The sequence below is a fragment of the Amblyraja radiata genome, chromosome 19 (genome assembly GCF_010909765.2).
Source record: "Amblyraja radiata isolate CabotCenter1 chromosome 19, sAmbRad1.1.pri, whole genome shotgun sequence".
Classification (NCBI taxonomy): domain Eukaryota; kingdom Metazoa; phylum Chordata; class Chondrichthyes; order Rajiformes; family Rajidae; genus Amblyraja; species Amblyraja radiata.
Window position 1 is genome coordinate 24,194,289 of NC_045974.1, and position 13,474 is coordinate 24,207,762.

The 13,474-nt window shown below is 39.7% G+C and overlaps 1 protein-coding gene across 1 annotated transcript; it reads left to right on the forward strand.

Moving 5' to 3' along the window:
* On the forward strand, positions 1–13,474 carry hsp90b1 (heat shock protein 90 beta family member 1). Its single transcript, XM_033038049.1, has 18 exons — positions 1–207; positions 1,225–1,312; positions 2,047–2,188; positions 3,671–3,787; positions 5,750–6,081; positions 6,333–6,444; positions 6,517–6,639; positions 7,526–7,642; positions 8,768–8,905; positions 9,628–9,705; positions 9,910–9,975; positions 10,215–10,484; positions 10,630–10,875; positions 11,122–11,258; positions 12,009–12,087; positions 12,598–12,753; positions 12,997–13,113; positions 13,199–13,474. Exons 1-18 carry the CDS (start codon positions 150–152, stop codon positions 13,226–13,228), a joined length of 2,406 nt encoding a protein of 801 aa, XP_032893940.1. The 5' UTR covers positions 1–149; the 3' UTR covers positions 13,229–13,474.

Below are 13,474 nucleotides of genomic sequence, written 5' to 3' on the forward strand. Positions count from 1 at the left end.
AACGGCGCCGGGCGGCCGCATTGTGGGCGGCGGGCGGAGCGGAGACAGGTGGCCGCGTGTGTTTGTCTCCGTCTCTGTGTCCGGGCTCGAGCAGCGTCTTACTCCAGTGAGCCAGAGTACCTTCCGAGGTGGGAAGGACGACGACGATAATGATGAAGACCAAGCAAACCTGGTTCCTGGCGCTGATGTGCGCGCTGTTGGCTTTCGGTGAGTCGTGGCGGGTGCCGTTTCTGGAACCTTCCTTCGGATCTTCGAGGAGCTGCGTGGGGGTGAAGGGCGCCTCGAACAATGTGGGGGCGGGGAGGAGGGCGGACGGGTGCGAGGAGGGGGTCGAGCGGGGATCGAGGGGGCGGCTAGGGGATCGAGGAGGGGACGAAGGGCGGCGGAGGGGAGGGGGGCGGCTGAGGGGATGGGAAAAGTGTGCCTCAGATTTTGAGAGAAATGGGGGAGGGAAAGCTCGCGATGAGACTTCGTGATTGGAGTTGAAGTGATTTTAAATTCATAGTAATCCTTCCAATCTGCTCTTCTGCCGCTTCCAATCTACTCTTCTGCCCCTTCCAATCATAATGGTGCCTCTGCCCTCCCCTCACTCAGATTTGTGACACTCCCTCCCCATTCCACTCTCCTAAATTTGGTGCCCCTGCCTCCCCTCTGCAAAATGGCTCATTAGCTCAATTTTTCCTGCAGTTAGCACCCCCTCGCCTCACTACAGATGTCCCCTCCCATAGCTCACTCACCTCTTCATGCCTCCTTGATTGTGATTCCCCAGAGATCCTCAGTGCCCATTACTGTAGACACTATTATTGTTTCACTCACCAGCAGATCTTACTCTCACTGTTTTGGACAAAATGAGCATTGTACACTGTTTTTCCCTCACTCTCACTTCAAAAAAAAAGGTCTCTCACTCTGCTACCTGCCCTAAGCCTTTTTTCTTTTGTGGGTTGAAGTCCTAGCCCTTTGATAATATAAACGCATATTTAATCAGTTCAGTGGCTGTGAAGAGCCATTACTTCAATAATTGTTCAACCCCACTCTTGAGGCTCCGATGGTGGAATTGGAGAGGAAAGATTTGCTTCCTTTTCTAATTACTACACCAGCCTTTTAGGGTTCCCATTTCTTGGGGTTTCAGGGATGCTGTCTTATAATGGGCAATCCCTTCACTGCAAGTCCTGGTTATTGAATTTTGTTCTGTGACTTTTCTAAAATGAACATTCACTTTTCCAGCTTTTGTCAGAGCAGAAGATGAAGCGGTGGAGGAAGATCTTGGGAAAAGTAGGGATGGTTCACGAACTGACGATGAAATTGTTAAAAGGTGCTTTTTTTCCTTTTTCTGTAGAATGTCGCCGGTGTGTTGTGGTCTGTCACAATTTTAAATCCCACCCATGACAGATTTCACTAAATGCTGCCAATTAGGCTGACATTGCCCCAACCCAAAGAATTCACTAACTTGGCAAAAAGGGGGAACTCGTTCCCTTGAAGGAAGCAAACTAATGAAACATGATTGCCTGTTGACAAATTGCCTATCTTAATTTTTGTTAATGTCGCCCATGTTTTGAATTATGCTCTTTTAAGTGACAAGAAAATCTGTACACTTCAATGTTGAATATAAAAAATCACTTGATTTTATAGCTCTTGAACTGCTCAAAAAAAAATGTTTGTAACAAAAATGGGATGTTGAGTGATTTGTCCTTGAGTATTGGCTCGGACAATATTTTTGGTCATTTATATGTACAGCATGTTATTTTCAAATGAATTTATTCTTATAACACGTCTATTGTGCCTGTTCTAGGTCTAATTTAGAATTTATCCATTATAATTGTTATCATTTGGAATTAATCTCAGGCTGTGAAAAAATCTGATAGCACAATGTTATGCACAGTATCATGGTTTCAATCAACTGGCTCCAAATCCTGGATATAATGAATTTGTAAATGTTTGGCTGCAGTAGATCTTCTGTAAAGTATTTTGATCCATGTTGGCTGCTGTATATTGGATGAATATGTTGAGCTCTTGATCACATTTTAATCCTTTTTTGTTTATTCAAAGGGAGGAAGAGGCTATTCAGTTAGATGGATTGAATCCGGCTCAAATTAAAGAAATTAGGGAAAAGGCAGAAAAGCATATGTTCCAAGCAGAGGTGAACAGAATGATGAAGTTGATCATTAATTCACTATACAAAAACAAAGAGGTGAGTTTCAATCATTGCCATGCTAATTTTTGACCGATTTCAAATATTTGAGGCTATGTTAATTGGCATTTATGTTCCTGCACAAAATCAATTATCTGCTATAGTAAACCCAAAAACATTTTCAGCAATACTTCCCAAACCTTTGCCAAGGAAGAAAAACTGTATTAGATGCATGCCACCTGTCTGCTTCTATCCAAGTCGCATCATGCCAGCTTGGAAAATATTGGATCCGACGCTGGGAATTCCCCAATCTACAGCATGGCAGCTCAGCATCACCTTAAAATCAACAAAGCTCTGACCATTGGTGTCATTAGTGAAGATATTTCTGTTGAAATTGTCACCACTCAGTAGAAATGTCATCATGGACACCAGTGGACAAAGCTTTGTTGATTTGAAGGTTGATTTTGGAATGTGGCATTTTTGTCAAAGCTGCTATTTCCCATCGTTAAAGAAGGAACTGCAGATGCTGGAAAATCGAAGGTACACAAAAATGCTGGAGAAACTCAGCATCTATGGAGCGAAGGAAATGGGTAACGTTTCGGGCCGAAACCCTTCTTCAGATTTCCCATCGTTAATTGCGTTTTGGATTTGGGAATTCCCGGGGTTGGATCCAATGTTGCTGGGATACGATTTTTACAAGTGGGCAGGATGTAACTTGGAGAGAAGCATGCAGCTGGTGGTCCTGTGCATCTAATACCCTTGGCTTCTTTGGTAACGGTTTGGGAAGCAGTGCTGGGTTTAGTTAAGCTGTCCTCATGGTCTGCTGATCGTGAGGAACATTTCAATTAATTAATGAGGTAGCAAGTGCTTTGTCGTGCATGTTATGCAAGTGGGAAGTATTCAATCACTGTATCGACGGTAGAAGGTCTTTGCTATGCAAAGATGCAAATTACTTGAGAAAATAACATTTTCCTGTGGTTGGTTGGTAACACTCCCTCCACTGGGAGGAGTACTTTTTATAACTTTGTCAGCACCTTTGTGTACTTTGTATGCAAAAACTGGAATTCTCTACCTAGGTACAAGAGACGATAAAAGTATCATCATCTCTAGAAGCTAATAAGAATAGGACATTGAATAGGGATAATGCCATTGAATGTCAATAATGGTAGGTTATCTTGTTGGATATGGTCATTGCTTGCACCTGTGGTGCAAAAGTTATCCCCATATTTGGCCTGTATCTGCATATTGCTAAGCTTTCAATTGCATGCATGTGTTACATTGAGTTATAAATTGCATTTCTGTGCTGTGCACAACAGTAAACATCCTCACTCCCAACCTTTGTCAACGCAGGGTCATGTAGAAACTGAAGATTCTTCTGAGCAGTGGGGATTAGGACAAAGCAAGTGTTGCCACACTAATGGCAATAATTACTTCCTTATTTTAAGGTTAAGTTACTGTTAGGGGAATGTTGGGAAGAGCATATGTTGAATGTTCAATTGAATATTTGAATGGAGGATATCTAACATTTCTGATTATTGCCAGATATTTCTGCGTGAAATTATTTCTAATGCCTCTGATGCTTTGGACAAGATCAGATTGATTTCGCTAACAAATGATACGGCATTACATGCCACAGAAGAGATGACTATCAAGATAAAGGTACGATTTTAACTATCTAAATGCAGTTTCAAATTACACTAGGTTCATTTATTCTGCTCTAGTATAAGTCTTTCAGTCAATTTACAGGTTATTGAAAATGCGGCTGTGAAGGGTTCATGGCAGAAGATGCCTGCAGCCCCACAGCAGCTAGTAAATCCAACTGGTATCCCAGACAGTTCACATGTGGAGGCTGTATACAAATCAGGTGTTTGTAATAGATAGATAGATAGATAGATAGATAGATAGATAGATAAATACTTTATTAATCCCCTTATTCAGGGGAAATTCTGATGTCCTTGCAGCACACTAATAAAAATACAACACAGTATTCATAAAGAAATTCAACACCAAAACATCCCCCCACAGTGATTCCCACTGTGGGGGAAGGCACAAAGTCCAGTCCCCGTCCTCTTGTCCACCCATAGTCGGGCCTATTGAGGCCTCCACAGTCGCCACCACGGCGCCCGATGTTCTCGCCGGGTGATGGTACTCCGGCGTCGGGAGAACCCTGTTTTATCTGGGAGACCCTGTTTTATCCAGCACAGCTGAAGCCATTTGCTGACATCCTGTTTGTTCAGCTTCAGTATAACCGTTGTGCATATGGTATACAATACGATAGAACTTTATTTATCCCAGGGGGGAAATTGATCTGCCAATAGTTATAAAATACAAAATACATAAACTAAAATTAAAGTGTAAAGGATTGGGGATGTGCACGAGTTGTACAGTTTGACCAGTGCCGCCATCTTCACTGTCGTGTGCTGTGGCAGCAGGGCGAAAACCGCAGACGCCAATAGGATTAACTCATCAGGAAAGCTGGCTCTGTCCTGGGGGTGGATTTGGATTCATGGGAGGTGATCTTGGAGTGGAGGATGCTCCTCAAACTGAAATACATATTGGACAATACAGCTCACCCCCCCCCCCCCCCCCCCCCTCCATGACACACTGGTCAACCTGAAGAGTACCTTCAGCAACAGACTGGTTCCACCAATCAATCAATTTTATTTGTATAGCGCATTTAAAAACAACTCGTGTTGACCAAAGTGCTGTACATCAGTGCTGGTACTAATGTGCTACATACAATTGTACACCAAGATGCAGTACAGAACGCCACAGGAGATCCTTCTTCCCTGTGGCTACCACAGATTGGTAGAACATCCACAGCATCTAACTGCAGATGTTGAAGGAGTGGAGCCTTCTCAAAAATTACAGCCGGCTGTCCCTTCTTGTGCACGGCCTTGGTGTTCCTGGACCAATCCAGTTTACTGTCCAGGTACACTCAAAGGAATTTGTGCCTGGTAAACTGTACCTCCATACCATTAATGGAGACGGGGATGTTCATCTCCTAACGTCCACCACTAACTCCTCAGTCTTGTTGGTGTTGAGTTGCAGGTGATTCCTCCCACATCACTCAACATAGTAATTGACTGCACCTCTGTATTCAGCTTTAGAGGTACATCACAGTTGATTGGCAAAGGATGCTTATACCTTCATTTGCTTAAGTAGGCAGATCAGATTATGGTTTGAGTTCTGTTTTCATGTGAATGGTGGCCTGCATCGCCTAGAATTTACAGTATCAGTCTTTTAGAGCATCAAGATAAGTACATAATAAAATAGGAACAGGAAAAGCTTGGTCCACTGTTCAGTGTGATCATGGCTGATGTGCCACTGACATGTGTTTGGTTTGTGTGGATTCAGTGGACTGAAGGGTTAATTTCTGTACGACAACTCAACAGCAACCAGATGCAAGCAAGGACTTGCACAAATTGCCATAATTACTGCGACTATAAACTTCAACAGTACTTTGACTAAGACACTGTAGGATGATCTAAGTGGAAATGTATATATAAATACAGATCTTATGCAGGGCACTAGTTGATCTTGTTTAGGCACCTTGCAAACTTGTGTTTAGGTGTCTGAAGTATTTATCTAGCTATGAACATTGGACTTTCTTTTACCTAGGCTGACAAAGAGAAGAACTTGCTTCATATCACAGATACAGGTATTGGCATGACTAAAGTGGACCTGATTAAAAACCTGGGCACAATAGCAAAATCTGGAACAAGTGAATTCTTAAATAAGCTAACGGAGATGCAAACTGAAGATCAAACCACCTCCGAATTGATTGGTCAGTTTGGTGTTGGATTCTACTCTTCTTTCTTGGTGGCCGATAAAGTTATTGTCACATCCAAGCACAATAATGGTACACAGCATATCTGGGAGTCTGACTCCAATGAGTTCTCCATAATAGAGGATCCTCGAGGAAATACTCTGGGACGTGGTACTACTATCACGTAAGTGAAAGACCCGTTTTCAATTTATTCTGAAACCGATTTAGATTTGGAACATTTTTTATGGTACAATTGAGAGAAAATCTCTTGTCATAGCAACACTTTATAAGAACTGTCTAATACTTAAATTTAGGTAGACAGTGCTGGAGTAACTCAGTGGTTTTACCCACTGAGTTAACTGATCACTTTGTGTTTCTGGTATGAACCAGCATCTGCAGTTCTTTGTTCCTAATATTTCAATTTGTTTATTGTAGGTTAGTCTTGAAAGAGGAGGCATCTGACTACCTTGAACTGGAAACCATCAAAAATCTAGTGAAGAAGTACTCTCAATTCATCAACTTCCCAATCTATATCTGGAGCAGTAAGGTAATCCTAATTTGCTCATTTGGATAGTGATTTGGTAAACCTATGGTTTCTATAACAAACTTCTGATTATAGACAGAAACTGTGGAGGAACCAATGGATGAAGAGGAAGCCAAGGAGAAGGAAGAAAAGGAAACCGATAGTGATGATGAGGCAGCAGTTGAAGAAGAAAGTGAAGAAAAAGAGAAAACAAAGAAGGTATAAAACTTTTGGCCAATGCACATAAACTAGCATGCAATTGTTGAAGTACAGGTGCTCTGGCATCTGATTTACTTAACGTGGTCCATTGCGCATGCAGAACAAAATACAGACTGGGCTGATGTGTGCCAGCAGCTGGAATAGTCCTGAATAACCATTGGTCAGGAACGTGAGTAGGGGGTTGTGGGGATGGGAGTCGGTGCTTATTTCGTGCTGCCTTTAACTTGCTGGGTTCATTGGAAACGTTCGTGTATTGTGTAACATCTTTAAAAACTGAAATGGGTCTATTAAGAGCAACATCCAACAATATGGAAAATCTTTGACATTAAAGCCCCAAGGAAGATAAATGAACTGGATTTTTTATTGTACTTGATTGGATATGACGGAGATATTTGGTCTGAGGTGTGGTTTTAACGGCAGCTGTATATGTCTGAAACCACCCCCATGCAGCAGGTGTGACTATTGCAAAGTGAGTAAAATTCGTTACTGTTTCAGAGTGCTGCCAATACTCCATTATACCAAAGATGTGCTACCCAGAATTTGTCAGTACTGTACAATTTTCTAGAGCCACAGCAGGGTTAAGAGTGGAAGCTTTCAAATTAATTATAGATATGGGAGCACAATTAATTTTAGTTTATTTGGTTTGATATTTAACAGGGATAAGTTATCTTAAGGTCAAACGTCCCTTTAGTTTGTCTTTTTAGTGAGTTGTAAAGCGTGCTTCTGCACAAGTTAGTGGGAATTGCAGCCTTGGCTGCATTTTCAGGAAAATTGAAAAATTTTGATGGCTTGTGAAACAATGGGTAGATGAGCTGGATGCCATAACCAAACTGATGTGCAAGAGGGACTCTTAAGAATTTGTGTCCCTATATTGTCACAATTCCAGGTTGAGAAGACTGTCTGGGATTGGGAGCTGTTGAATGACATCAAACCCATCTGGCAAAGACCAACTAAAGAAATAGAAGAGGATGAATACACTGCCTTCTACAAGACCTTTTCTAAGGTAACTTAAATATTTCCATAAATATTTTTGCGTTCTATATTTACAACCTCAACTTGGACAAATTCTTGGTGTGTCTTCAATTTCAGTGTTCCAGAACACTTAAAGTTTGAGCTACAGGTATAGATGATAACAAAATTGAACAGAAATTTTAGTAAGAGCAGAAATGCAAGAAGTTGGATAGTTTGTAGTATGTTTTTAACAGTTTGGGCATAATGCACACCTGGAGGTCATGGAGTTGAAATAGAGGAATTTGTGTGGGCAATATTTTTAAATGATGCTGTAAATATTTAATAGGTCTTAGCGTCTGTTTACCTTTTTGGGGAATGATGGGTTAAGATCAGGAGTGATTGACATTGTTGGTGTGATCATCTGTAAAAAGATGCAGACTGCTTTATGAAGGAATAAAATTGCTTTTGTCAATTGTCGAGAAGTTTGAGTGATTGGTCATTTTCTGTATGGCCAATGAAGATATGTGAACCAATGCCATTAAACATTGAGAAACAGGTAGTTCTGATGTAATGCAATAGTTGAGTTCCTAAGAAACCAAGCACAATAGAAAACAATTTGTCAATGGGATAAGGTGATAGCTTTATACTCTAAAGCAGGCACTTTTCCTGCTAAAAATAAAGATCTTCATAATAGCTGTTTATTGTTACTGCAAGCTAAGATCCTAAAGGTTGTAGGTTATATTGCTAGAGTATCATTGATATGCAATCAGTGGAAGTAACAGCTGTGTTCTTTAGACACAATATCTGGACACTGCAGGGTGGTTACTGGAAACAGTTTTCCCCAAGGTGGTTTATGCAAATCTACTTTTTTGCTTGTCAATTTCCAAAGTAACTTGAGTGGTTCTCTAGTTCCCAATTGAAATTTCATTCTAACCAGTTTGCCCTGTGTAAAACGTGTTCTCAACTACATTGGTTGTTACATCCAATTTGCATTATGATGTTTTGTCATAGAACAACCTGTGTGTGCAATACATATTTAATTTGGGTGCCATTGACACTTTTCCCCTGATGCTCCTGAAAATGATTGTGCAGACTGTCTGCAAAGTGCGTGTCTGGTGCCACAAATGTAGAACGCCTGTGAAGACACCAAACATTTAACAAGATTTCTTTATTCTAGGACACAGATGATCCAGTTGCTCATATCCACTTTACTGCTGAAGGAGAAGTAACATTTAAATCTATTTTGTTTGTGCCTAAAACTGCACCCCGTGGTTTATTTGATGAATATGGATCCAAAAAATCTGACTACATTAAGGTATGCTGCATTAGCGCCAAAAAAATGATCTACAGAGATTTTGTCCTGCTTGCCAGAATTGCTATCAGTATCATTTGGTACTAGTTAAAATGTTGCTTTGGTTTGCTGTAGTTGAATGATGAAATTAGAACATCCAGGAGGTTTATGCACTGACTGGCAGTGTGGTTTAATTGAATTAGTCAACAGTATTGATATTTGCATCTGGTTCTAATGCAGATGTACAGTGAAAAGCTTTTGTTGCGTGCTAGCCAGTCAACAAAAAATAATGATGACAATCAAGGCATCTGCAGTCCAGTTACATGCCAGTTTTCTGTCTCAACACACACAATTTCTCTCAAACAACAAACAGAAATTTGACGTGTTCCAAATGCATAAGTATTGTGCTGCTTCAAATTCCGAAGCTAGTCAGCAGTGAAGCGGTAATGTCCAAGAATGCTATATGCTCATTAATTTTGGTTTAAATGTATCAATGACATTTGTTGAGACTGGGTTAATCTTGTATAACTTCAATCTCTAACTGTATACCTTGATTAACGTTTCTTGAATGCTTAATAGAGCATCTACGGGTCTCTAATTCCAAAGAGCTGCAACTGCACAATAGTTAGATATTCTGAAACTGGGGTCCTTTGGTTTTGGATGTATTCTGCTCTGCTAATTGCTTTTAATAATTATCACAGGTCAAACTGCCACCACTGCTAATCAATAGTTTTCCCTTTTTCTAGTTATTTGTTCGTCGAGTGTTCATCACAGACGACTTCCATGATATGATGCCAAAGTATTTGAATTTCATCAAGGGTGTAGTAAGTATTCAAATGATACATTTGTGGTCTCTGGTAAAAAAACAATTACCAAGAACAAAACTGATTTTTGTTGTACCTAACATTATTCCACAATTTGTGTACAAGTAGAGATGCATAACCTGTCAAAATTATTTCACCGATTTATACACTTTATGTGCGTACTAGTATTTTCGCAGCTGCTTTTAACGTTATTATTCTCCACAGGTGGACTCTGATGATCTGCCTTTGAATGTCTCCCGTGAAACTCTGCAGCAGCATAAATTGCTAAAGGTGCTGATTATATAACATTCATATTAAATATTTTAACTCACCAGTATTGGTAAAAGTTAAATTAACAATGGAATTAGGTGTAACTGGATTTTCAGAAATCGAGCTCTTTATTTGATTTAAAAGTAGGTAGGTTTTAGTCTTTGTACTATTCTGATATCTTTTGATTTGTGCATATTGTTGCAACAGCACATGCCTTTATTGTGTTACTGAAGATTGATTTTTCTATTTATCTAAAATAGGTAATTAGAAAGAAACTTGTGCGTAAGACCCTAGATATGATCAAGAAGATTGCAGAAGAAAAATATGAAGAAACCTTCTGGAAGGAATTTGGGACCAATATCAAGTTGGGTGTTATCGAGGATCACTCCAATAGAACACGTTTGGCTAAATTGCTACGCTTCCAATCTTCGCACCATGAATCCAAGCAGTCCAGTTTAGAACAGTACCTGGAAAGAATGAAAGAGAAACAAGACAAGATCTACTTCATGGCTGGAGCAAATAGAAAAGAGGTGATGGCAGATAACATTTAATAATTAGTTTTGGATGGTTACATACAGTAAATCGACCACATTTTTAATCTTAATTTGTTCTAAATAGTTTTGTATTAAAAACTCTGCCTAATTTATGTAAAACTGCAAAATAACTTTTTTACAGGTTGAATCTTCTCCCTTTGTTGAAAGACTGTTGAAGAAGGGATATGAAGTTCTGTATCTTACAGAGCCTGTTGATGAATACTGTATCCAAGCACTACCTGAATTTGATGGAAAGAGATTCCAGAATATTGCCAAAGAAGGATTGAAATTTGATGAAAGTGAAAAGGGAAAAGAAAGGCATGAAGCAATGGAGAAGGAATATGAGCCACTCTTGACTTGGCTGAAAGACAAAGCCCTGAAAGATAAGGTATATGATTAGTTTCGTGTGACTCTTCTAGTTGCTCAGCTTTGACATTTGAAGTTAATGTGAAATTCACACCATAGTAAATCAAATCCATGTGTGAATGGAAAAAAAAACCCGAGACTTCACACCAAGTGAAGACTTCTAAAAGGCGTTTTTCTCATTTTTAAATGCAAGGTTATTCAATATTTAGGATGTTGACTTGATCCACTCTCCAGGTAACAAATTAAAACTTATTTTTGTTTTCAAAAGATTGAAAAGGCTGTCCTGTCCCAGCGTCTCACTGATTCTCCGTGTGCTCTGGTGGCCAGTCAGTATGGATGGTCTGGTAATATGGAGAGAATCATGAAGGCCCAGGCTTACCAGACTGGAAAAGATATCTCCACAAAGTAGGTTTGATTTTAGTTTTTCAATAGAAATACATCCTAACTGTTATGAACTTAAAGTTCCATAAGACATAGGAGCAGGATTAGGCCTATTGAGTCTACTCCACCACTCAATCATGGCTAATTTATTTCACCCTCAACCCCATTCTCCTGTTTTCCTGCAGCTTTTGATGTATACTAAACAAAAATTTAATGAATAACTCCAATACTAGTGCAAAAAAAAAAAAGCCCAAAGTCCTTGGTGCCACCACCCAATACATTATTTATGAGACGTAGGAGCAGAATTAGGCCTTGTGGCCAATTGAGTCTGCTCTGCCATTCAATCATGGCTGATCTATCTTTGATATGATGCCAAAGTATTGCCCTCAATGCCATTCTCCTGCCTTCTCCACAACTTTGATGCCCTTGCTAATCAAGAATCTGTCAATTTCCACTTTAAAAATACCCAGTGACTTGGCCTCAACAGCTGTCTGTGACAATGAGTTCCATAAATTCACCACCCCCTGGCTAAAGAAATTCCTTTCTATAGAAATGACCTTTTATTTTGAGGCTGGGCCCTCTGGTCTTACTGTTGTAGTTGCAAAGTTTGAAAAATAATGCTATAATCAAATCCGTTTGAGTTGCAATATACAGTCCATGCTATAGGCTCTAACCCCAATATGTTCCTTAAACCTAAAATTATAGTTGGAGAGGGTAGTGAAATGATTTTGATATTTGCTTGACAACTCCTCATACATGTTTTAACTCTTGTAGTTACTATTCTGGCCAAAAGAAGACGTTTGAACTTAATCCAAGACATCCTTTGATCAAGGAAATGCTGAATCGAGTTAAGGCAAGTTTATTAGGAAATGTTGCTGATGCAGGAAGTTCCTTTGTCAAGTTATGGGGTGTGTGCTCCAGTACTCTTCAGTTGTGCTCTTGCCCGTTATAAAATGAACTGTTTGGAAGGGGATTTTGAAATATGTCCATTTTCCCCAGCACAAATTTCCCTTGGTTTGAACAGGACAAGTAATGGCCAAATAGCAAGCTACATATTATCCTGAAGGTAGACACGCAATGCTGGAGTAACTCTGTCAGTACGGGTAAGGGTACAAAATGGTCTTTCTGGACTGACCATCAGAAAGCCCTGGGAAATGATGAAAACATGACGGGTGAGAACTGGGGCTAGGTGTGGAAGGAGGCTCTGAGGTACAATGGGAGAGGGTGATGGAAGTTCAGAGGAGGGAGGTTTATTGTGCTGAATGGGTAGGTTAGATTTAGTTTCTAGATAATATCAATCAGCTTGACTTGCGGCTTAAATTTACGTGAGCTATAGACTAATGTGGAAACTCCTTTTAAACAGGATATTGAAGATGATATGACTGCAACAGATCTTGCTGTAGTGTTGTTTGAGACGGCCACGCTACGTTCTGGATACCAATTACCAGATACTAAAGAATATGGTGATCGAATTGAAAGGATGCTTCGTCTAAGTATGAATATAGATCTCAATGCTCAGGTGAATCATTAGATTTGTAAATCCATACTCTTAACTTCCTTTGATACTACTTTGTCTTTGAAATTCAATTTCTCAAGCATTTAGTCATGGTACCTTGTAATTTGTCCGCATTGTTTGAAACTCCTTGTGACATTTAAATTGATACATCTTACTGTAATTGTATTGGAACATCTTCTGATTTGTCAATTCAGTATAGTGTTGCATTGCACATTGAAGAAAACTGAATTGCTGTACCCTCTTTAGGTTGAAGAATATGAAGAAATTGCAGATGATGAACAAGAGGAAGGGAAAGATGATGAGGCGAAGGAAGAGGATGCAGAGGAAAGTGAAGAAACTGATGAAACAGAAGAACAGACGGAGGTTGGTTTTGTTCATATCTCACTTAATCTTTGGGTTTATGACTTGGATGAAAGTTTATGAATTTTTTCCTTTACATCAATTCCAGGACTCCACAGATGTGAAAGATGAATTATAAGGGATTAATACTGCACTTAATCTGCTTTGATGTATAGTACTCGGGATATGAAACCATTGTGCAGAATGTTGAAGAACAAACAATTCATTTTCGTCGCAAAAAGGTAACGGTCTGGGAGGGCAAAGGAGTTTTGTATGTTATTTACATTCCTTGTGGAAGTGAAATGACTGTAAATTTGTAATATTTAAAATGACAATTTCTTGTGAAACGTCATGTAAACCATAATAAAACTTTTCCACAAACTTG

Coding starts and splice junctions, on each gene's coding strand:
- hsp90b1 (XM_033038049.1), top strand. CDS start 150: ATGATGAAGACCAAGCAAACCTGGTTCCTGGCGCTGATGTGCGCGCTG. Junction 6,445..6,516: donor TCTATATCTGGAGCAGTAAG/GTAATCCTAATT, acceptor TTCTGATTATAG/ACAGAAACTGTGGAGGAACC. Junction 11,259..12,008: donor GGAAAAGATATCTCCACAAA/GTAGGTTTGATT, acceptor TAACTCTTGTAG/TTACTATTCTGGCCAAAAGA.